The sequence below is a fragment of the Panthera leo genome, chromosome B4, assembly GCF_018350215.1.
Source record: "Panthera leo isolate Ple1 chromosome B4, P.leo_Ple1_pat1.1, whole genome shotgun sequence".
Lineage (NCBI taxonomy): Eukaryota > Metazoa > Chordata > Mammalia > Carnivora > Felidae > Panthera > Panthera leo.
The window spans coordinates 53,542,390-53,568,796 of record NC_056685.1 but is presented as its reverse complement, the minus strand read 5'-3'; the positions used below and the strand labels follow the sequence as shown (position 1 = coordinate 53,568,796).

Here is a 26,407-nt window from a genome sequence, read left to right as displayed (position 1 = left end):
GAATAACTATTCTTCATATTTCATAACACGAAGTTAACAAATATTTTAAACTTGATAAATTAACATAAAATTAGCATACACATATTATTAGAACTGCTTAAAATGGTTGCCTCTGCAGCACTGGACTATCAGGAGGAGAAGAAAAAATAATATATATGTCCTTCATTTTAGTTCATTTTGCACTCTGAATTTTCCCCCTGTGCATATAAATCATGGTTAAAAAATAGTACTTCATGAAGAATAATAACACATCAGCAAAAACAATAATAATAATAAAAGAAATAAGATGATGCATTTTACAGAAAGGGACAAACTGAGTCTTCCAGTTTGAAGAGTTGTTGAGGTTTTTCAATGGGTGTTTATTGAACAACTACTTTTGCATTTGTTGGTCCTAGAGGATATATGGTCCTAGAGGTCCTGACAGTGATGTGAACTAACTAAGTGTAGTCTGTAGAATTTAAGTAGAATGAAAGTTGGCGCCATTTTATTAGGTGAATAAATATACACAGAAAACAATTATAGAACAACAAATAATAGCACAATGTAATTTCCAACACTGTGAATGTGTAATGGGTCACTGAGTAATCGGAGTTTTTGCATAAGCTCGCCATTCAGGTCTTGGTGGGAAATGATGACTCCAGATTGATAGAGAAAGAAAAAAAATCCAGTCCTAATTGAAGGAATGATTGAAGGGAATGAAGAATATCTTCTTTAACTACAGATATGAGTTATTGGCAGAAACTTGCTAATTGGTAATTTTTTTTCCAAAATAAAAAGACAAAACTTTCTGAGAATACATTGTGTGGTCTTTCTTCCTTCCTACCTGAACTGTGGATATTAGGCCTTGAGGAGCAAGAGCCACCTTGCAACCAGACAACAGGCATAAGAATGGAGACCAACATTTGAGGAACGTGGAGCAGGAAGACAGCCAGAGCTTGGCCACCTGATGTAGTGCTGAAAATCTGCACCAGCAGGGTCAGGGCTAAGTTTTGTGGAATATTAAGGTTATAATGTAGAGTTTATATAGAAGAGAGCCTATATAAGAAAGCTTATAATATAAGCTTATAGAGAGGAGAGCCTATATAAGAAAAAATTAAATGAATACAAAATAAGGTTAAAAGTGAATATTTAAGATGAGAAAAAACCCACAACAAATTCCATGTAATATGCTTCAGGACACAATCATGATAAAAAATGACAACAACAAAAAAACTTACTGTAAATATTACAGTTTAATGAGAAATTTTAAAAGCTTTCCTGCTGAGGATGAGTGAGAGAAGAAAACACTTGCTGTCATCATTTCCATTTAACATTATGCCCAATGTCCCAGCCAGAGAAACAGGAGGGGAAAAAAATGAATGAAAATTTGTAAGGATAGGAAAAGAAAAAATAAAATCATCAGTGACATGTTGTGTAAGCAGAAAATTCAAAAGTTACTAGACATAAACTGTCCAAATAAGTGAATTTTAACAAATCTGGATACACAAAATCAAACACAGATTTTCAAGTATCAATAGCAATTAGGAAATGATATTAGTAAAGCATACTATGTAGTATAGTATCAAAAAAAAAAAACCACCACATTGAAATCTTAGGGATAAATCTCATGGCAGGTATCCAAGACCTCTACCCTCAAAGCTACAAGAGAGTATCCAGAGAAATGAATATCTATATCATATTTATTGGTTAAAACATTTAATACTGTAAGGATGTCAGTCTTTCCAAAATTTATCTACAGATTCAGTGAAATCTTAAACAAAATCCCAGTACTTTTTGAAATGCAGACACTGACAAGATTATTTGGCTTTTACATGGAAATATAAAGGGTCAATGCAATCTTGAAGAAGAATGAAGTTGGAGAAGCCCACCACCAGATACTAAAACCTATAAAACTAAAATAATTAAGGCAATGTGGCATTGGCAAACAATCCCCCATCCTGGGTGCCACCCAATCTTCCACTTCTGGTGCCACTCTCTCTCCCTTGCAGATGACCTCTTCACTCAGAGTCCAACACTATGTACTGTAATTGCTCTCCTACCTGGAAATCTTTCTCACTCTACTGAAGTTCCAACACTTCACATCATACCTCTGTCCTGCTTCCTCCTACAGGGATGTCTACCTCTATTTAGATTTTGTCACCCATGCCAGAATGCCCATGTGTTATTGTCCTCTTTACTCCTGTGATGGTTAATGTTATATGTCAACTTCGCAAGGTCATAACACCCACATAGTAAGCCAAGCATTATTCTAGATGTTTCTATGAAGGTATTTTTTTTAGATGAGATTAACATCTAAACCAGTAGACTTTGACTAAAGTAGATTACTTTCCATAGTGAGGGTGAGCCTCAACCTAACAGTTGAAGGCCTTAATCAAAAAAAGACTACCGTCTCCTGAAGAAGAGGAAATTCTGCCAGCAGACTGTCTCTGGACTCAAAGTGCAACATAAACTCTTCCCTATGTCTCAAAATTGCTTGCCTAATATCTATATCTATATCTATCTATCTATCTATCCATCTATCTATATTATTGATTTTGTTCCTCTAGAAAACCCTGACCAATATTCATTTCCTCGGGTTCTGGCACCCATGTTGGTCCATCCCTCTTATGGACACTCTCCTAGCATTGCTTGAACCTTTGAGCTTTTACATGCCACTCAGTTCCCTGTAGTTCCCTCAATAGCTAACGTTTCCTATCTACCTACATGCTTACTTTTTTGACTCCATCTAATGGCTCAGGATTGAATTATTCAGTTTAGGGAAAAGAAAGACAAGACTAAGGAAAGGAAAGAAAAAAGGAGAGAGAGAGAAGAAGGGGAAAAACACAATTAAAATATTGATAAATTTTATTAAAATTGATAAATATCTAGAAAGTAGATGCATGTTGCTAATTATATTTTCACACTAAGCTCACTTACGTCCAGGGTTAGATTAATAAATGCTTCTACACAATACTGTGGTCTTGAAACTTAAGTTGATTTCATATTATCTCCTGCTCTAGAATAGAAACAAAGAGTTTTATTGACTAAATATTTAAAATGTTTTTCAGTTTGTTGAACCATACAGTGAGCATAGGAAATCCCGGAAGTGATTTTAAAATTTATGACTCATGTATCTACTTCTTAAATTTATTGCTCAAGAGATTTGTGGATCCAACAAACAACTATCTCAGTAGATTGTTTTTATGTTGTTAAACAATAAGTTTACTTTACTTTTACTTTTTCTGTGTTATAGCCTGGTTAATACATGTATATATACAACTCATACCGGACAATAGTGCCCAGAACTTTGTTAGAAACAGTGATATTCTTTTTTGCATTTGGTCTTAATAAAAATTTAAACAAATGTTACTTAAAAGAAAAGAAAATCACAGTAGCACTGAGAGGGATATAATTCTTGTTGCAGTCAATTTCCAAATAAGATTATAATTTGATTGGTCCCAATGATATGTCAACTTGGTAAATTCAAAAGACATCTTTCACCAATATCATTTTTTATAAGTAAATGACAGTAGTGTAAGTTACTTGAAAGGGAGGAAAGGATGTTGCTGGGGAGAGAAAAAGAGATACATTCTTCCAAACAGTACCTATATACCTAATGTGCTAAGTTTCTTAGAATAGGCTAATATACAGAAAAGATATTTAGTTGGCTTTCACATGATGGGAAAACCTCATTGTTTTCATAATTCTGTATATTTTCCTAAAACATGTGAGAAAAATAACTTATAGACCTGGTGTAATATACACCTAATGACTTCTAACAAGTTCACCACATTGGATATGTTTGTGCAGGCATTCCAAATATCAGGTGTGTTTGCAAGATTACGCCTTTTCTTCTACCTTCATCCTTAATGGCATTATTTGTGCTTTTCCTTATCAGTTTGTTTAGAGACTTCATATTAATGAAAAGATCATATTAAGAGTATGGGAAATATTGCTAGAAGAACATCACTAGAACTATTTATGCACAGTTGCTAGGGATAATTTTTTGAGTTAATAAAAATAGACTCTAATTTAAAAAATCCAATCTTTAAAAGAAAAAATTAACTGAGAAGATAGATGGAACTCAATAAAAAAAAATTAAAAGCCTTCTTGCCTGATGACTTGAGCTTATAGAATGAGTTACTTTAGAAATGATATGTGTACTAAGATCTGTTTACCAAATAGATAAGATACTAGTTATTGGAGAATCTACTGACTAGAATCAAATGAGGGAAAGGAAGAGAACTACTCTCTAGTTATCTAAAATGGTCTTGCAAATTCATAGTTAATTGAAACACATTTTCTTTTTCATTAAAGGAATAAGAGTGAGATTTCCGGTTTCAGTTCAGGCATGCACAGAGCAGGAAGGATTGTTGCACCTACAACTTTACACTAAGAAAATGCAAATTATAACTTTTCTCAAACCCATCAGTGAATTGATATTAGTGTGCAAGCAGCTAACTAGAAAGCTGAAGAAGGAGAGGCTTCTGCAGGGAGAAACAGAATTTGAACATTTACTCGCTTAGGGCAGAAGCCACTCAATGCCGTATAAGTTAGTAAAACGATTCAGGTAGAAATTTTTAATGAGTACCTAAAGACCATATGTGGTTTGGCATGTGAAGGTCCTGAAGGTGGCAAAGAGAAGGGTTTTACACCTCTTGCAAGTGATTCCTCCATGAGCCCAACCAGGCATCCTCAGGGAACATTAGAGAGAATCTTGTAAAAGCACTATTAATGCTGGCTGGGGATAGAAAACAGCAGGCACTGCTCAAATTCTACACAGACCAGTACCCCCTCTTTCCACTAAGTAACAACAGCCTTTCTTTCCAGTGGGGAATGGCAACAAAAACTGTAGCTCAGGGTTACTGGTGAAAACTACTACAATTGGGAAGGGAAGCAAGAAAGAAAAGTTTCACTCCCAAGACCTAGGTTCACAGAGTTTGTTTCAGTCTCCCTCCTCCATACCTGTAAACCCCACGATAGTAGCAAGCATCTAGTAAGAATAAGAGTGGAATACAGTGGGAGAGCTAGAAGACACAGATTATTTCTGGGTAACAAAACAAAAGGGAGAAGCAAATCCATATAGGGAGTAGAACTCTAAACACAAGGTTTCCCTGGAGGAATCTGAAGCCCTAGGTACACTGAGGGTATCTATAGCAAAAACAAACTCCAAACCCAGCTCTACTTCTGCAACAAACCCCACAATACAGTCCTGGCCGAAGGAAAGATGGACTCATCTACAAATAAAGAAGATATTCACCTCAGTATTGACTGTCCTATAATACATTTATGGACTTCAACAAAAAAGTATAAGACACACAAAAAAACAATAAAACACACTGTCTGAATAGACAAATCATCAGAATCAAGCTCAGATATTAAACAGATTATGTGACAAATGATTAGACAAATTCATTAGACAAATGAAGACATTTATTTAAGTGAATGTGACTCAATGGAACATTTTTGTAGGTTTAAAATGTATAGGACTGTATCATTAGTATCAATCCTAAAAATAGACAAAGGATATTTTGGTGTTTATAATCTCACTTTTCTGTGACCTTTTCTCTTATTTTCGGAATATCCTCATGTTCTCCATTCCCATTATCACAAACCTGCTTCTAGAGAAAAGATTGGAATCTCACTCACACTATTACATGACTAATAATTCGTGATCCCTTCCAATTTAAGTGAAGACCAAGTGTTAATTCAAAAGAATAAACTTCTAATGATGGAACTTGGGGCAACATCAGGTTTAACAATGGAGATTGGTTTGGGGTCAAAGATCCATCTATGACTTAGGGGCAGGAGTGCTCCACAGTGTTGCTGAAAATGCTCCACTTGCATAGTGCTCTCACTGGAATTTTTTTATTATTAATTCTCAATTTTTGGTAAAATATCCAAAAATACCTATGTTGAAATCGAAACAGAGATGAGAATGGTCCCTGTGAATGAGAGACAAGGACATGTTTATTCTAGAATAGTATTTATTATAGTGTATATTATCATATGTTTACATGCCTGTTTCTCCAACTCTTTTGTGGGCTCCCATAGGGCAAAGACTGTTTCATAAATGTTTTTGTTACATGTGCTTAGCATGTAGATGGCAGTCAAAAGATATTTGTAACATTTTGAAAAGTATTTCTTAGGGACACCTGGGTGGCTCAGTTGGTTAAGTGTCCAACTCTTGATTTCAGCTCAGATCATGATCCCATGGTTTGTGGGATTGAGCCCCATGTCAGGCTCTGTGATGACAGTGCAGAGCCTGTTTGGGATTCTCTCTCAACCTCTCTCTCTCTGCCCCTCCCCTGATCATTCTCTCTCTCTCTCTCTCTCTCTCTTTCAAAATAAGAAAATAAATGTTTTAAAATTTTATTTTTTCATTTAAAAATATTAAAGAAAAATTTCAAAACATCTAAAGTCCCCACTCCCTATCCAATGACCTTAATGGAGCTTTAAAATGTTTGCATATTGTTTTTATGAGTGGCATTTTTGGAGTTCATTTATTCATTCACTTATTCCTTCATTCAAAAATAATTGATGAAGCACCTGCTATGTGTAGGACACTGAGCTGAATGCTGGAAATAAAATAGGTAAAATGAGTTTAATTTCTACCTTCCTAGAGCTTATGACTGTGAGGGAGACAGTTAACAAATCATAAATACATGTAAAATCACTATTTTTTTAAGTCCTATGTTGCTACAAATATAATTGGAGGACTCTTAAGCAGAGAAGTCAGAGACACTGAAGGAATGGTGATTGAGCCTAGATCTGAATGCTGAGACGCAGTTAATTAAGTGGAAAAAAATTCAGAAGGAAAAAATATCATAGTAAAAGTTCCCCCTGCATGAAAATGGATGGGATTGTAAAGACAGGGTGCAAATAAAAAGTCTTAGGCTGTATACTGAAGTCTCTCTTCACAGCAGAAAGGCATTCTGCCACTAAATTTTTAATGTTTCTTTTCTAGATCTGATTTCCTCTTCAAATATATCAAATTTCCTAGGTTGGTGCTTTAGTTTGTCCTCTAAATTGCCATCTGACTTCTAAATCACCTACCTTTTTTCCATAATTTGCTTTTTTATCTTTTTCCTCCACATTTTCACAAATTTTCAAATTCAACTTCATCATTGATAAGGTTTTTTGGCCATTGTCTTCTTTTAACCTTATCCAATGTATGTCTTAATTACACTCTTGCATTATTTTGCGTCCTTGCAAACTTTCCTTATTCATATTTTTGTAGAATTCCCACTCCCCTCTGCTTTCCCCTAGGATTTGTATTCCTGTTTAATAAATGTCATTGAATTAAGGATTAATATTCTGGATTCTTGGATTCTGAACTAGATCAAATAATCTGAGGCATATTTTAATATTCTTTTCCTTCACTGCACATATCACATTTATAAATATAAATTTATTCTTTTAATTTATATCATTTTATAATTTTATAACAGTTAATTTTATAACATTGGTAATGTTTGTTTCCTTTAAAGTATAAGCTCCACAAGATAGGGTCCTTTGTTTTGTTTTGTTTTGTTTTGTTTACTATTATATTTCATTTTGCTTGGCAGATATTTTATACTTGAAATATATTTGACACTCAAAAATTGTGGAATAAATATTCAAGATGTTGCCTTTATTTTTTTTTATAATGCTTTAAAAAACAGCTTCATAATTTTCTCTATTTTTTGAGACAAGGTCACACCAGACTTGTAACATAGTAACTGAGCATGTTGGTGGTTTTTCCAAATCTCTGTTTGTGGGAGGAATAAATCTTCTCAGGGCTACAGTTTGAGAATAGTTGAATATACATAACTTGTAGGCTAATTCTCAGATTCTAGCAAGCATCATATTATGTGACTTTGTCATACTCGGGAATACCTTCTCCTATCCTGTGGTTTTCTGTATCTCTTTATCAGGGACTCTATGTAGACTTGTTTTTAATATTTTTTTTAATTTTTTTTTAACATTTATTTATTTTTAAGACAGAGAGAGACAGAGCATGAACGGGGGAGGGTCAGAGAGAGGGAGGCACAGAGTCTGAAACAGGCCCCAGGCTCTGAGCTGTCAGCACAGAGCCCGACGCAGGGCTCGAACTCATGGACCGCGAGATCACCACCTGAGCCGAAGTCGGACGCTTAACCGACTGAGCCACCCAGGTGCCCCTAGACTTTTTTTTTAAAGGAGATGTCTAGGATACATGAAAAATTGTTTTGAATCAGAATCTCTGGGGGTGGGTACATAACTGGTTTCTTTTAAAAAAAGTTTTACAGGTTATTCTAATGCCAAAAATTGTCCTTTAACCTTATTGAGTATAAAAACTACAAATTTTTAGCAGTCAGTATAAAGCTGTTGTCACTTAACAAACACAATATTCAAACATTTGTTCTCATCCACCCTTATCTTATTTGTGAAAGCTGTCTCTTGGTGCACCAAAAACAAACAAACACACACAGACACACACACACACACACACACACGTAATTGAGAAACAGCTGGTAAGTTATCTGGTACAAACTCTATGTCTTCCAGGGAGCAAATGGAATGAAGATACATCTTGTAATGGGCTTTGGTTTCTCAAGTTAATGTCAGTTTTCTTAATCCACTTCCATGGGCCTGAAAGAAACTTAACACATTCTGTAATATGCTGTCTGACAATCATAGCTTGCAAATTCTCAATTATGTCTACTTCTTCACTAGTATTTTAATGGAAAGTTGGAAGAGGATACATCAGGGGTTCATGGTCAAATGCAATTTCAAATTATAAATTAATGAGGTCTGTGAAATACATGACTTAATACATGAATGACAGATGTCATCATAGTATAAAGCCTCCATCACATTAACTTCATGTTTGAGTAACATGGGCCAAACTGGTTTAAAAAAAAAAAAAGTATTAGGCTTTTTTTTAAGGTTATTTATTTTTCTCCTTCCTTTTTACTTCTATTTTCTAGTCACTGGTTTTATTGAGTTACAATTATCTGGGCAAAAATTTTTTATTACATACTAACCATACCTCTCACTATAAATTTGTATGGATCATCTGCATTAATGTTCACCTAAAATGCATAGTCATACCCTGAACAAAGAGTACTCTCATTCCTTTTTATATATAGTCTGGTTCATTATGACAAATTCATAGGTGATTTGCTGTACTTTCATAAGGGAAGAGTGTGAGGACTCTCGGTGAAAAGACCAAGAACTGCTCAAGATAACATCCTACTACTTTAATACAATGTTAGTGTAAAACACAGCAACATATTTTTTTCTTCACCTTACATATGTGCTTCATTGTCTGCAGAAGGCACAAAATATCCATCATTATTTAAGGGTTCTAAGTTTGCTTCATTCATATCTTTTCTTCCATTTTCTGACGCCCTGGTATTTTTTCCTTGATATATTTTCTTCATAGTGAAAATTAATACAACAAGCAGAATAAGTGCTGAAAATCTTAAGCTCACAATCAAGCCCAAGTAGGTATTTCTGTTAAAAGAGAAAAAAATTGAATTTCCATTTTCAGTCATTTAAAACAATTTACAGTGTTGTTCTCCAGTATGCAGAAGACCTCAAGAGGAAAAAGAAATGGGATTTGAAATTATACATAAGAATATTCAGTCAGCAATTCTAGTGGTTATTTTTACTGATACATAGGAGGGTTTTTAAAATTATTTTAAAAGGAATATATAAGCCACAGAAACTAAGCATGATTAATGATCTACCTAAATGCTTTCCATAAAAGTAAGGTATACTTGGAATGTTTAGCTTTCTCAAAGATGGATTAGTTCATGTGTAATGGAAAGAGACTATGAAGGAAATGAATTAACTAACAGATCATCAAATTGAATTCATTTAGATTGAACCAGGAGCCAAAGTTTAGTTTATAGGCTAAATGCAGTCCACAGCCCATGCTGTATGGCCTAGTGGAAGTGGTTTTTTTTGTTTGTTTGTTTTGTTTTAGTTTTATTTATTTATTTATTTATTTGAAATTTGTTGTCAAATTGGTTTCCATACAACGCCAGTGCTCATCCCAACAGGTGCCCTCCTCAATACCCATCACCCACTTTCCCCTCCCTCCCACATCAACCCTCAGTTTATTCCCAGTTTTTAAGAGACTCTTATGGTTTGGCTCTCTCCCTCTCTCTTTTTTTTGCCTTCCCCTCCCCCATGGTCTTCTGTTACATTTCTCAGGATCCACATAAGAGTGAAAACATATGGTATCTGTCTTTCTCTGCCTGACTTATTTCACTTAGCATAACACTTTCCAGTTCCATCCATGTTGATACAAATGGTCAGATTTTATTCTTTCTCATTGCCAAGTAGTATTCCATTGTGTATATGAACCACAATTTCTTCATCCATTCATCAGTTGATGGACATTTAGGCTCTTTCCATAAATTGGCTACTGTTGAGAGTGCTGCTATAAACATTGGGGTACAAGTGCCCCTATGCATCAGCACTCCTGTATCCCTTGGGTAAATTCCTAGCAGTGCTATTGCTGGGTCATAGGGTAGGTCTATTTTTAATTTTTTGAGGAACCTCTGCACTGGTTTCCAGAGCGGCTGCACCAGTTTGCATTCCCACCAACAGTGCAAGAGGGTTCCCGTTTCTCCACATCCTCCCCAGTATCTATATTTTCCTGATTTGTTCATTTTAGCCACCCTGACTGGCATGAGGTGACATTTCATTATGGTTTTGATTTGTATTTCCCTGATGAGGAGTGACGTGGCGCATCTTCTCATGTGCCTGTTGGCCATCTGGATATCTTCTTTAGAGAAGTGTCTATTCGTGTTTTCTGCCCATTTCTTCACTGGATTATTTGTTTTTTGGATGTGGAGTTTAGTGAGTTCTTTATAGATTTTGGAATCTAGCCCACCTACTGGAAGTTTTTAACAAAGCTACATTAAATTATCTTGCACACATGGTCGATTCTTATGATTCTCAGCTTTGGTTGCACATTAGAATTATACCAGGAGATTTTTTTAAATCTCATGCCCATGCCACAGTCCCTGAACAATTAAATAAAAATTTCTGAAGATGGGACACAGATATTTGCAGTTTTTAAAGCTCCTCAGGTGATTATAATGAACAAGAAAGACAGATTGTCACTGACCTAGTAGGTTAGGAAACACTCACTGGCCTCATGACATTGTTAACTAATTGACAAGCTTTACACAAAAAAAAATATTTGAACAATTATTAGGCTTAATTGAAGCTGAATGGATTTATAGAATTTTGAGCCATATAAGCTTAAATTTATTAAAATTACAATAGAATGTTGTGGTGTCCCACATATAACAAAAGAAATATTTTAAACCTTCAAATATATTTGTCTCATCCTTGGGTTATGTCAAGTAGTTCTACAACAATGTTAAACTTTTCAGAATTTCTATTGTTACTGAGAAAAATTACTATGTGTTTCTGGTTATGTAACTGTTGCTAAGAAAACTTGAGTAAACTGGGTTTAGGTTAGGGATTGATATCATAATGTAGATTTCTACTTCTTGGAGTAGGAATTGTTTACATTATTTTTATGCTAGATAAAATGAATGAACAATTATCTGGTTACCTCAAATATTAAATCCAAAAAAAATCATAAGGTGACTAGGTTTTGCTGTTTCTTCACTGGGGAACACGCTGCTTTTTTAAAATTCCACTTTGGACAATGTCTAGGCAGTACTTTTCAAAGTACTTTAGGCAATGAACACAACTGACCAAAAGGAAAGTGATAAGGCCCTTGAGTGAGCTTCAAAGTGTTAAGAGTTCTAAAGAGGGTTAGTTATCTCCAGCTGGTTGCAATATTGCAAACTTCATGACAGAAAGTAGTAGCTTTCTTAGACTGCCTTCTTTCACTTGGCAATGTGCATTTAAGATTCTTCCTAGGAGGGGGGGCCAACATTGTGGAGAAGTAGGGGGATCCAAAGGTCCCTCGTCTCACAAAGTAGTGTTGAAGCTAAAGGACTTTGAACTCCAATAGTCCAGAAGGAAAAGAGACTGTGGCTTCCAGGGACCCACCAGGACAACCTGATGGGTCATAGGTGTGTGACTGTGAACTGGAAGAGACAAAATGAACCGAGGGGAGGGATCCCCTTCTGCAGAGAGACAAAGGGAAGAGAAGAAGCAGCTGGGGAAGCATAGGTCTGTATCTAGACAAGAAAAATCACAGACTGGGACAGAGAAAGAGGCAATCTCTAACTGAGGGGCTTTCTCCGGACTGGGACTGGGGTCAGCTGCCTGGCCTGTGCCACCAGTTAGGGACCACCTATTGGGCAGCATGGAGTGCTGCTTCCCCAGTACTGGGCGCACAGAGTGGGAGTTTGAATTCCAGCCAAGCACCAGGACACTGGAGTTGGCGGAGCAAGACAAACCGCCTCATTTGCAGCCGAAGCACAGTGAGGACAGCTCAAACAGAGTGGTTTGGGACACCTGGCCCATGGAGGAGAGACTGGGGTGTCACCATTTTCTCCTCATCACCAACAAGGTGGGACTTCAGCAACGGAGACCCGGGGGGTGGGGCACAGTGGAGGCAAGGCCAGTGAACAACATGCCACGCCCCTCTGCACCTGATAACTGTGTATCTACTGGAGTGAGATTGATACTGATGAACCAGATGGCCCCTACTCCAGACCAGCGCTGTCACATTGCCTGATTTAATTCTCAGACAATTCTTATTATATAGATACATTCTTCTTTCCTTTTCTCCTTCTTATCTCTTCCCTCCTCTAGTCTGGTTACTCTGGTTGTTGGCTTGTTTAAACAGACATATTTAATCCATTCTCTTGATACATGTTCCACATCTCTTTCTTTATTCTCCTTTCTCTCTCTCTGGATTAAGCCCTACAGTTTCTTTGTATGGATAACTTTATTTTCTTTTTCTTTTTCCTTTACTCCTTCTTTATTTTTCTTACTCTTTCTCTCTGGATTAAGCCATATAGTTTTTCTGGTCAATTTTTATTCTTTATTTTTCCCCTCCCTGTCATTTCTCTCTTTGTATGGGATAAGGCCTCTTCCATCAGTACCTCCTCCACCCTTTTATTTACTTGTAGCTCATGTTTGGTTTTTTTGTTTTTGTTTTTTTGTTTATGCGTGTGTTTGAGTGTTTTTGTTTTCTGTGTGTTTTTTGTTTGTTTGTTTTCCTTTCTGGGGATACTTCAAGGAACAAATCAAAGCACACCTAGTGAAGAGTTCAAAACACCACTATGAGTAGGGAGATAAAGTAACCAAACTCACAACAAAAGACAGCAAGTACACTCTCCAAAAAACACCTCCTGAAGGTCCAGGCCCTGGACAGTGTATTACCCCTCTTTAATATAGTAGTTCTCAGAGGCGCAAGACACATAACAAGCTTTTAAAACACATAAGGGACATAAAACTAGCCAAAATGATGAAACAGAAGAATTCTCCTCAAAAGAAATTCCAGGAAGAAAGGACAGCTAAAGAATTGCTCAAAACAGATATAAACAGTATAACTGAATAATAATTTAGAAAAACAGTCATAAGATTAATCTCTGGACTTGAAAAAAGCATAGAAGACAGCAGAGAATCTATTGCTGCAGATATCAAGGAACTAAAAAATAGTCATGATGAATTAAAAATGCTGTAAATGTGGTGCGAAATAAACTAGAGGTGATGACAGCGAGAATTGAAGAGGCAGAGGGGGAGACTGGTGAAATAGAAGATAAAATTATGGAAAAAGATGAAGCTGAGAAAAAGAGATATAAAAAAATTCTGGATCACAAGGGGAGAATTAGGGAACTAAGGGATTCAATGAAATGGAACAATATATGTATCATAGGAGTTCCAGAAGAAGAAGAGAGAGAAAGGGGCCAAAGGTGTGCTTGAACAAATCATAGCTGAGAACTTCCCCAATCAGGGGAAGGAAACAGACACTGAAATCCAGGAGGCACAGAGAACTACCTTCAGACATAACTTGAATTGATCTTCTGCATGACATATCATGGTGAAACTGGCAAAATACAAAGATGAAGAAAGAATTCTGAAAGCAGCTAAGGATAAACAGGCGTTAACCTACAAGGATAGACACATAAGGGTAGTAGCAGACCTATCTACTGAAACTTGGCAGGCCAGAAAGGAGTGGCAGGAAATTTTCAATGTGCTGAATAGGAAAAATATGCAGCCAAGAATCCTTTATTCAGCAAGTCTGTCATTCAGAATAGAAGGACAGATAAAGGTTTTCCCTAACAAACAAACCTGAAGGAATTCATCACCACTAAACCAGCCCTACAAGAGATCTTAAGGGGGGCTCTGTGAGTGTTGTAAAGACTGTAAAGCACCAGAGACATCACTATAAGCATGAAGCCTACAGATAACACAATGACTCTAAATCCAATCTTTCAATAATAACACTGAATGTAAATGGACTAAATGCTCTAATCAAAAAACACAGGGTATCAGAATGGATAAAAAAAAGACCCATCTAATTACTGTCTACAAGAGACCCATTTTAGACCTGAGGACATCTTCATATTGAAAGTGAGGGGATGAAGAACCATCTATCATGCTATTGCAAGTCAAAAGAAAGCTAGAATAGTCATACTTATATCTGAAAAAAAAATAGATTTTAAACTAAAGACTCTAACAAGAGAGGAAGAAGGGCATTATATCATAATTACAGGGTCTATCCATCAAGAAGAGCTAACAATTATAAATGTTTATGCACGGAATACAGGAGCACCCAAATATATAAAACAATTAATCACAAACATAAGCAACCTTATTGGTAAGAATGTGGTAATTGCAGGGACTTTAATATTCCATTTACAACAATGGGCAGATCATCTCTACAGAGAATCAGTGAATAAACAATGTCCCTGACTAGTACACTGGACCAGATGGACTTGACGGATATATATAGAACTTTTCATCCTAAAGCAGCAGAATATACATTCTTCTCAAGTGCACATGGAACATTTTCCAAGATAGATTACATAGTGGGTCACAAAACAGCCCTCAGTAAATATAAAATAATTGAGATCATACCATGCACACTTTCAGATGACAATGCTACGAAACTTGAAATTAACCACAGGAAAAAGTTTGGAAAACCTCCAAATGCATGGAGGTTAAACAACATCCTACTAAAGAATGAATGGGTCAACAAGGCAATTAAAGAAGAAATTTAAAAATATATGGAAACAAATGAAAATGAAAACACAACAATCCAAACCCTTTGGGATGCAACTAAGGCAGTCCTAAGAGGAAAATACATTGCAATCCAGGCCTATCTCAAGAAACAAGAAAAATCCCAAATACAAAATCTAACAGCATACCTAAAGGAACTAGAAGCAGAACAACAAAGAAACCCCAAACCCAATAGAAAAAGAGAAATAATAAAGATCAGAGCAGAAATAAACAATATGGAATCCAAAAAAAAACCCAAAAAACTGTAGAACAGATCAATGAAACAGTTGTTTTTTTTAAAAAAATAAGCGGGGCACCTGGGTGGCTCAGTCGGTTAAGCATTCGACTTCAGCTCAGGTCATGATCTACCAGTCCATGAGTTCAAGCCCTGCATCAGTCTCTGTGCTGACAGCTCAGAGCCTGGAGCCTGCTTCGGATTCTATGTCTCCCTCTCTCTCTGCCCCTTCCCTGCTCATGCTCTGTCTCTGTGTCTCAAAAATATAAAAACATTTTAAAAATTTTTTAAAAAGAAAAATAAGCAAAATTGATAAACCCCTTGCCAGAGTTCTAAAAAGAAAAGAGAGAAGACCCAAATAGATAAAATCATGAATGAAAATGGATCTATCACAACCAATCCCTCAGAAATATGAGGAATTATCAGAGAATACTATGAAAAGCTATATGCCAACAAATAGGAAAACCTGGAAGAAATGGACAATTTCCTAGACACCCACACACTACCAAAACTCATATGGGAAGAAACATAAAATTTGAACAGACCCATAACTAGTGAAGCAATTGAATCAGTTATCAAAAATCTCCCAGAAAATAAGAGTCCTGGACCAGATGGATTCCCTGGGGAATTCTACCAGATATTTAAAACAGAGTTAATACCTATCCTTCTCAAGCTGTTCCAGAAAATGGAAATAGAAAGAAAACTTCTGGACTCATTATATGAAGCCACTGTTACCTTAATGCCTAAACCAGACAGAGACCCCACAAAAAAGGAGAACTACAGGCCAATACCCCCGATGAACATAGATGCAAAAATTCCCAACAAGATACTATCAAACTGAATTCAACAGCATATAAAAAATATTATTCACCATGATCAAGTGGGATTCTTTCCAGGGCTGCAGGGCTGGTTCAATATTCACAAATCAATCAATGTGATATATCACATTAATAAAAGAAATGATAAGAACCATATGATCCTGTCAATAGATGCAGAAAATGCATTTGACAAAATACAGCATGGTTTCTTAATAAAAACCCTAAAAAAGTTGGGATAGAAGGAACATACTTAAACATCATAAAAGCCATATATGAAAAGCCCTCAGCTAATATCATCCTCAATGGGGAAAAACTGAGAGCTTCCCCCCTGAGATCAGGAACACGACAGGGATGTCCACTCTCAACACTGTTGTTTAACATAGTGTTGGAAGTCTTAGCATTAGCAATCAGACAACAAAATGAAATAAAATCCATCAAAATCAGCAAAGAAGTCAAACTTTCACTTTTCACAGACCACATGATACTCTACATAGGAAAACCCAAAAAGACTTCACCAAAAGACTCCTAGAACTGATACATGAATTCAGCAAAGCTGCAGGGTACAAAATCAATGTACAGAAATCAGTTGCATTTCTGTACACCAATAATGAAGCAACAGAAAGAGAAATAAAGAAACTGATCCCACTTACAATTGCACCAAAAACCATAAAATACCTAGGAATAAACCTAACCAAAGATATAAAAGACCTGTATGCTGAAAACTATAGAAAGCTTATGAAGGAATTTGAAGAAGACACAAAGAAATGGAAAAAGATTTCCTGCTTATGGATTGGAAGAACAAACATTGTTAAAATGTCGATAGTACCCAAAGCAATCTATACATTCAATGCAATGCCAGTCAAAATTGCACCAGCATTCTTCTCAAACCTAGAACAAATGATCCTAAAATTGTTATGGAACCACAAAAGACCCTGAATACCCAAAGTAATATTGAAGAAGAAGACCAAAGCAGGAGGCATCACAATCCCAGACTTTACCCTCTACTACAAAGGTGTAATCAAGACAGTATGGTATTGGTACAAAAACAGACACATAAACCAATGGAATAGAATAGAGAACCCAGAATTGGACCAAAAAATGTATGGCCAACTAATCTTTTACAAGGCAAGAAAGAGCATCCAATGGAAAAAAGACAGTCTCTTTAGCAAATGGTGCTGGGACAACTGGACAGCAACATGCAGAAGATTGAAACTAGACCACCTTCTTACACCATACACAAAAATAAACTCAAAATGGATGAAAGACCTGAATGTGAGACAGGAAACCATTAAAACCCTAGAGGAAAAAGCAGGGAACAACCTCTTTGACCTCAGCTGCAGCAATTTCTTACTTGACACATCTCCAAAGGCAAGGGAATTAAATTACTAGTAAAAATGAACTATTGGGACCTCATCAAGATAAGAAGCTTTTGCACTGCAAAGGAAACAACCAACAAAACTACAAGGCAACTGACAGAATGGGAAAAGATATTTGCAAATGACATCGGGTAAAGGGCTAGTATCAAAAATCTATAAAGAACTTACCAAACTTAACACCCAAAAAACAAGAAATCCAGTGAAGAAATGGGAAGAAGACATGAATAGACACTTTTCCAAAGGAGATATCCAGATGGCCAACAGACACATGAAAAGATGCTCAATGTCACTCCTCATCAGGGAAATACAAATCAAAACCACACTCAGATATCACCTCATGCCAGTCAGAGTGGCCAAAATGAACAAATCAGGAGATTATAGATGCTGGAGAGGATGTGGAGAAACGGGAACCCTCTTGCACTGTTGGTGGGAATGCAAACTGGTGCAGCCTCTCTGGAAACCAGTGTGGAGGTTCTTCAAAAAATTAAAAATAGATCTACCCTATGGCCCAGCAATAGCACTACTAGGAATTTACCCAAGGGATACAGAGTGCTGATGCATAGGGGCACTTGTACCCCAATGTTTATAGAAGCACTTTCAACAATAGCCAAATTATGGAAAGAGCCTAAATGTCCATCAACTGATGAATGGATAAAGATGTGGTTTATATATTCGATGGAATACTACTTGGCAATGAGAAAGAATGAAATCGTTCCATTTGCAGCAACGTGGATGGAACTGGAAGGTATTATGCTGAGTGAAATAAGTCAAAGAAGGACAGGTATTATATGCTTTCACTCATATGTAGATCTTGAGAAACTGAACAGAAGACCATGGGGGAAGGGGAAGGGGGAAAAATAGATACAGAGAGGAAGGGAGACAAACCACAAGAGACTATTAAATACAGAGAACAAACTAAGGGTGGATGGGGGGATGGGAGAGAGGGAAAATGGGTGATGGGCACTGAGGAGGGCACTTGTTGGGATGAGCGCTGGGTGTTGTATGTAAGCCAATTTGAAAATATATTCATAAGAAAATAAAAATAAAAATCTTTTCCATCAAAAAAAAAAGATCCTTCCTGTCTCAGGGTACCTGGGTGGCTCAGTTAGTTAAGCGTCTGACTCTTGATTTCAGTTCAGGTCTTGATCTCAAGGTGATGAGTTCAAGTCTCTGTGGGGCTCCACACTGGGCAAAAGATTCTGCCTTGCCTTTCTGTAGCTTAATAGCTCATTTCTTCTTATGGTTGAATAGTATTCTGTTGCATGAATGTACCATAGTTTGTTTATCCATTTACCATGGAAGACCATCTTAGTTGCTTCATTTTTTTTTGTCAATTATGAATGAAACTGCCATAAATATTTGCATACAGATTTTGTATGAGTGTAAGTTTTCAGCTTATTTGGGTAAATACCTTAGAAGCACAATTACTTGACCATATAGCAAGCCTATGTTTAGCTTTAAAAGAAACTGTCAGACTCTTCTAAAGTGCCTGTACCATTTTGCATTTCCACCAGCAAAGCAAAAGATTTCCCATTGTTCCATATCTTTGCCAGCATTTGGAACTGTTTATTTTTTATTTTTTAGGAGCTCTTTATATATTCAGGACATTTGCCTTGTGTCTGGTTATAAGTTACACCTTCTTTTTCCAATTTACCTTTTGTCTTTGAACTTTGCTTCAGTTTTGGGACACAGAGTTTTGTTTTGTTTTTTCTACTGTGGTTTTAGGGGCTAGGATCATACTGAGCAACACATTCCTGCTTCCTAGATAATTAAAAGTATTTCTACCAGAGTTTTTTTTCTAATACTTGTAGTTTCATATTGTAAATATATGTGTTTGATTAATGTGCATTTATTTTTTATGTAAGGTTAAAGTACTATTGCAACTATTTTTTTTCTAGATGACCATCCAGTTGTTTCCCCATGAGTAGAAGATTGTAGAAACAACATTTTTCCTTTTTTTTCCAGACCTATGACCAGAGCTCCAGCTGATAATTTTATATCATCTTAGAGAAGCCAGAATGTCACTGAAAATAGTTTTCTTTAGTATTAGGAGAGATTTTAGAAACAACAACAACAACAACAAAAACCTGAGTACAAATCCCAGATCTTATTGTTATTTACTGTATGATTTTGAACAAATTACTTATTCTTTTTGAGTCTTTATTTCTTCATATTTAAGGAAAAAGGAAAAAAATCCATTTCCTACAGTTGCTAAGAGTATTAAAATGAGATACCATGCTGCCTGATACAACATGAATACAAAGTTCATTAAATGGTGTTTATAATCATTATTATACCGAAAATGACATGTCATCTTTTAGGCATTAATATAGTCAAAGGAAAAAATCAATTCAAGAAATATATTTATGACATCTTACCCATATAATCTGGAGTTATACAACCTGCAAAACCCTCGTTTCCCACAGCTGCTGGTAGACCACTTCATACATGCTTTATCAATCAGAGCCCCAAAATATATAGGAGCTGGAATTCCTCCTGCAACATGAGATGAGAAAAGGTCAATTCAAGGAACATGTTTCAAACATAACTATGTGATATTCCACACTGATACATTTTAGATTAAGTAAAAGTTAAAAATTTTAAAGCACTCTTCCATTGTTTTGACCTAAATTTACTCAATAATTGAGACTGTTAGGAATCTCAAAGGCTCAAATCACATATAATAGCATATATCTGTTATCTACCTCACCCGCCACACATAGGGAAGAGAAGATGGAACATTAAACGCATGTACACTCTGTTCTTATGATTCCCAAGTAACTTAAGCCTGACTGATGAAAAGGAGAATGTTGTGAGTAAAACATGAAAGTTACGTTGGTTCGTACATAATTTTTCTTAGGCAAGGAAAGCTGAGGAATGGGAGTAGAATTATAACTTCACAGGGAAAGGTAAATGTTCTCAACTCAATTACTGCAAAGTCAGGAGAGTCTTGTACGCTATTTTTAAGAAAATTAGAAGGTAGGGGCACCTGGGTGGCTCAATTAGTTGAGCGTCCAGCTCTTGATTTCTGCTCAGATCATGATCTCACAATTCAAGCCCTGTGTCAGGCTCCGCACAGAGTGTAGAGCCTGCTTGGGATTCTTTCTCTCTGTACCTCCACGGCTCATGCTCAATTTCTCAAAACGAAATAAACAAACAAAAAATTAGAAGGTAAATGCCAACACTAGCTCTTCCTCCACAGACAAGCACAGGCTCAGCTTCACAGAATTCTAGGCATCTTGGCAGGTTGTCCTTTCTTGGCTTAGAGCTCCCCTTCCACTTTGTTGGTGTCATTAAAGCCCACAATCCTGCATTTTCTCTCCATTGATTGTGCACATTTTTAAAATCTCCTGAAGGAGCATGGGCTGTTCAAGTTAGGGCTGGTGGCTGAATTTTGTTTCTGTTAATGTTCTGATGAAAATGATGCCTAGGTGTCTAGTGGTCTGTGCCTAACCCAGGTTTTATTTGTAGTGTACAGTTTTACAGAATGTAAAGCTTTTTAGAAATACATATGCTGCCTTATAGAAGAAGTGCCCATCTATTCCTACTGCTATTTTAATAAACTCTGAGATAAACTCCTAGTTCAAAGGACTAGTAATTTGAATAAAATTTTAGGGACATGCCAGTAGAGATCTATATTGCATATGGTGGAACTGAAGTGGCCATGTTTTTACTTTGTTCTTTTTGTATTTTGATGAGTGGCTGACAATTTTTATTTTGTTACATAAAAGTGGTAGTGATTCATATTTCACAAATTTTATTAATTCCATTTACTTTTAATTAGTCTCAATTTTCTGAGAGTGAAAAATTGGAGATGACAAAAGTCTGGTGTCTGGGCTAAACATATCTGAGGAAAACTGGTACTGAGAAAATGGGTGAAAAATTTGCAGCTTTCCACAAATCACAGCCACCCTTTGAAAAATGAAAAATGCATGCCAATAATTTATTTTCCCCATATAATACCACCAGTCTGACCAAACTGACCAAACTTAATGCATTAAATGTTTTAGGTAACAACCTTGGTCTTAAGTCATTACTAGAATTTTAAAACTTCAAATTATCTATTTTTTGATTATCCTTTTCAGTTTAATGATTCTCTATGGACTCCTCACAATTTACACATATTTTGTATTCAAGAAAATTATTTGTGAAAGTTCACTACTCAGGATGCACTTTTTTTCTCCCCATAAAAGCAGTTAGGTTCTATTGCACCATATATTGGACACATCAAAATAATGTGCTTAATTAGGATGGTAAAATTCCTTGCTTTCTGTTTTATGGCATTAGAATAATTTCCTCTAGTCTCAATCTTATTTCAGAATCTAAGGAGGAGTGCTTGCTTCCACATTCTATTTCATCTGCTAGCTTCTATGGCTTAGCTTCTAGGAGTGGGGCATCTCCATCATATCTGGAGGCAGGAAGCTTCTAGGACAGACAGAGTTGTGAGATTAGAGAAGAACAGAAGGAAGGCTGGGTCGAGAACTAAGTGGAATCCTGCAGCACCTCCATCTTCTTCTCTCCATGTGTTTTGTATTTCCTCTTTCTACCTTTAAGGATCTGTGGCCTTCTCAAATATACTTCCTGTACAACTTCTCCAGTGCAATTAGCCATAGAGTTATGTTTCTTCCTTTTGCTTGCACGGATCCCAGGGACTGGCCCCTCTCGCTTACTTTTCCTTCTGCCATCAGTGGCTGCCTCCAGGCCTGGTCAGCCTTCTACCCCAATCCCTACAGGAATGGTGCTCTTTTCCTACTTCCCAGGAATAAGCATACTATGTTAATACATCTTACAAAGGGGCTTGCACAGGAGTTAAGTTAGGAGTTGGTGAGCTAGCAAGGGAAATCTGTGTGGTATAAATGGCAAATGACAACAAGGGAAAAAGGGCGATATCCTATATCTTGTACTAATCACCTCATTCGAATATTTAGAAATAGGACTCTAACCTCTGGAGTCTACAGCCCTACTCTTTAACAACATAAAACATTACGTCCTGAGCTTTCTTTCGTTCAGAACACTCCTTTAGTCCCAGATGTTCAGTCCTACCATTTAGTTCCCATTTCCTCTCTCATTTTTAACTTCTGATAAAGGTTAGGGTCCCCAGCCTTAGAGAAGAGGCACAGCAAAAAGTCTGCTCCTGTTGTTTCACACAATCTCAGCCTGACTGGATACCCAGTACTTCCAAGCTGTTTTGGGCATTAACGTCTTTGTGTAGAAGGAAGGCCCTCCACTTTGCCTATGGGAAGTAATATTCCTAATTCTAAAAGTAGAGAAACTTGGAGGATCACTTATCTTTGTGTTAAAAAGAGTGTAAAACAAATATGATGACTCTTTGTTCTAGTTAAACCTTGACATTAACTAGAATGAACAATCAAATTCTCTTTTAATAGATTTTGGATACTAGCCCTTTGTCCGATATGTCATTTGGAAATATCTTTTCCCATTCCGTTGGTTGCCTTTTAGTTTTGTTGGTTGTTTCCTTTGCTGTGCAGAAGCTTTTTATCTTCATAAGGTCCCAGTAATTCACTTTTGCTTTTAATTCCCTTGCCTTTGGGGATCTGTCGAGTAAGAGATTGCTACGGCTGAGGTCAGAGAGGTCTTTTCCTGCTTTCTCCTCTAAGCTTTTGATGGTTTCCTGTCTCACATTCAGGTCCTTTATCCATTTTGAGTTTATTTTTGTGAATGGTGTGAGAAAGTGGTCTAGTTTCAACCTTCTGCATGTTGCTCTCCAGTTCTCCCAGCACCATTTGTTAAAGAGACTGTCTTTTTTCCATTGGATGTTCTTTCCTGCTTTGTCAAAGACGAGTTGGCCATACGTTTGTGGGTCTAGTTCTGGGGTTTCTATTCTATTCCATTGGTCTATGTGTCTGTTTTTGTGCCAATACCATGCTGTCTTGATGATTACAGCTTTGTAGTAGAGGCTAAAGTCTGGAAAGAGCTCACCAAACTCCACACCCAAAAAACAAATAACCCAGTGAAGAAATGGGCAGAAAATATGAATAGACACTTCTCTAAAGAAGACATCCGGATGGCCAACAGGCACATGAAAAGATGTTCAACGTCGCTCCTTATCAGGGAAATACAAATCAAAACCACACTCAGATATCACCTCACGCCAGTCAGAGTGGCCAAAATGAACAAATCAGGAGACTATAGATGCTGGAGAGGATGTGGAGAAACGGGAACCCTCTTGCACTGTTGGTGGGAATGCAAATTGGTGCAGCCGCTCTGGAAACCAGTGTGGAGGTTCCTCAGAAAATTAAAAATAGACCTACCCTATGGCCCAGCAATAGCACTGCTAGGAATTTATCCAAGGGATACAGGAGTACTGATGCAGAGGGGCACTTGTACCCCAATGTTTATAGCAGCACTCTCAACAATAGCCAAATTATGGAAAGAGCCTAAATGTCCATCAACTGATGAATGGATAAAGAAATTGTGGTTTATATACACAATGGAATACTACGTGGCAATGAGAAAGAGTGAAATATGGCCCTTTGTAGCAACGTGGATGGAACTGGAGAGTGTGATGCTAAGTGAAATAAGCCATACAGAGAAAGACAGATACCATATGGTTTCATTCTTATGTGGATCCTGAGAAACTTAACAGAAACCCATGGGGGAGGGGAAGGAAAAAAAAAAAAAAGAGGTTAGAGTGGGAGAGAGCCAAAGCATAAGAGACTGTTAAAAACTGAGAACAAACTGAGGGTTGATGGGGGGTGGGAGGGAGGGGAGGGTGGGTGATGGGTATTGAGGAGGGCACCTTTTGGGATGAGCACTGGGTGTTGTATGGAAACCAACTTGACAATAAATTTCATATATTAAGAAAAAAAGAAATTCTCTTTTAAGTTACTTAGTTTTCCTCTCATTTTTTATTTACAACAAAAATAGAAATTATTTTGAATAGTAACTTCTAAACATTTCTTATAATTGGAAATTAATTATATTCAGTCTGTGAGCTTTGGCATGAAAATTTGTATCTTAAATTTTTAATCTCTATATTTAGCATACCTAATGCTCGTATAGTTAGTGAATGGAAACCCACTGCAAGGGATTTCAGCTGAGGTTGAACATTTCTGAAATAAAATAAGGGCAAAGAAACATTAAACATCTCCAAAATACCAAACCAAGTTCAATACTTAAACATTTCTTGGGGCTCCTGGGTGGCTCAGTGAGTTAAGCATCTGACTCTTGATTTCAGCTCAGGTCGTGACCCCAGGGTCATGAGATCAAGCCCCGCATCAGGCTCCATGGTGAGCATGGAGCCTGCTTAAGATTCTTCCCCTCCCTTCCTCCCTCCCTTCCTCTCTCTCTCTGCCCCTATTTACTCTTTCATAAACAAACAAACAAACAAACAAACACTCAGTGGCATTGTTCTTCATGATCAAATGAAAACCCTCAAGTGAATGGCTAACATTTCAAGTTGTCTTTCAGTTGTTTTAAAACGGGAACATATGAGTGATAATAATTATTATTCTCTTATTTTTCAATATGTTGAGATTTCAAGATAGTTTAGCATTTTCACATTTGATCCTTTGAAATCCTATCAGTTTGTGATTGGAACAGACTTTATTATGCCTACAAAGAAACAGATCTCCTGTGACCCATTCAGTTGACACAGGCCACGTGATACAGCAGATGCTTTTATTGAGGTCTTGGTGTGAGGAGAACTCTTTTACCATCCTATTTCTGTCATTTCTGCTAAAGGCAAAGTTCACTAATATGATTCATAAACCATGGAATATAACCAAGAGGGTCAAAAAAGATTCCTGTGTATTCTAGTGTCTAATGTATGTAAATGGCATTTTAAAGGGAGCAAGCACATTTGTATCCTCTCTTTTAGAAATTAACTCACTCTTCCATTTAGAAATTTCTTTCCACCATTCCATTTTTCTGTGTCCAATGAGATGATGACACTACCATACCTGTGATAGCCTAATACATTTCAAGTGAAATGAATTATCCAGCAGTAATGGCAGGATAGGGAGGAGTTGACTGTTTCTATGGAACATTTCTATGGAAATACTTGATTAACTAATACAAAGGTGTTTTTTTTTTATTTGAACTGTTTGGATGACTGTATTTGTTCATAGAGATAAGCAGATTTAGTCATTCAACAGATGTCTAAGTGTCTCCTATGACATTCCATGCTAGTTCTTGTTCTTGAATAAGGAGATAATGGTTGTTCATATTGAATAAGTGACTTGGAGAAATCATGTAACCTCTCTTAGTATCAGTTTCCATATTCCTGAGTCCCTGGGTTCCGACATGGTTTAGTTCATTCTTTAATCACACCCAGTCTCTTGTTCTTACAGCACTCAAACTCTTCCATTATATCCCTTGTTACCAGGAAAATCTTTAGATCATATGTTCTTAGGAAAGTTTTCACTTTCTTGTTCTAACAAAGCCTGGCTTCCCCCTGATGGTTCTCTTTCTATGCAACTCTTTCAAGTGGGGGCTGTTTTTCTCCCATAGCCTGCAGTCTCACTGGGCCTCAAGAATAGATGTCCTTCTTGCCTTTTCCTTTACTTATTTTTTTACTACCTGCAGACTCTAGTGCCTCCTCTGAAAGACCTCTAACTTCCCTCAAGTATTGTGCCATTCTAATATATCATTCTCTAACTTGCTGAAATATCTATGGACTAGCACAACACTCCCTGCCCCCCCCCCCATCATTCCTTGGCAATTTTAGTACTAGGCTGTGATTTTTTTCCCAAAACTATATCTGCCACTCTTCATAGTTATTTTAATAATCCATGTAAACCATCCTCTCAAAGCTCTGGCCTACATGTTTCTTGACCTCTTCACCCATTTGGGGTTATCTCACCCACTGCATGGTCATGCTAATCAGTACATACTTCCCTAAT

The 26,407-nt window shown here is 36.8% G+C and overlaps 1 protein-coding gene across 1 annotated transcript in view; it reads right to left on the bottom strand.

The window, feature by feature from the left end:
- Nucleotides 1–8,911: 8,911 nt before the first annotated feature.
- The window catches only part of SLCO1B3 (solute carrier organic anion transporter family member 1B3), a 40,077-nt gene continuing 22,581 nt past the window's right edge, over nucleotides 8,912–26,407 (bottom strand). The window contains exons 11-13 of the mRNA XM_042948442.1: nucleotides 24,552–24,616; nucleotides 19,922–20,039; nucleotides 8,912–9,459 (exon numbers count right to left, since the gene is read on the bottom strand). Coding sequence (XP_042804376.1) covers nucleotides 9,252–9,459; nucleotides 19,922–20,039; nucleotides 24,552–24,616 — 391 coding nt within the window. The 3' untranslated portion in view covers nucleotides 8,912–9,251. The remainder of the gene's footprint in view (nucleotides 9,460–19,921; nucleotides 20,040–24,551; nucleotides 24,617–26,407) is intronic.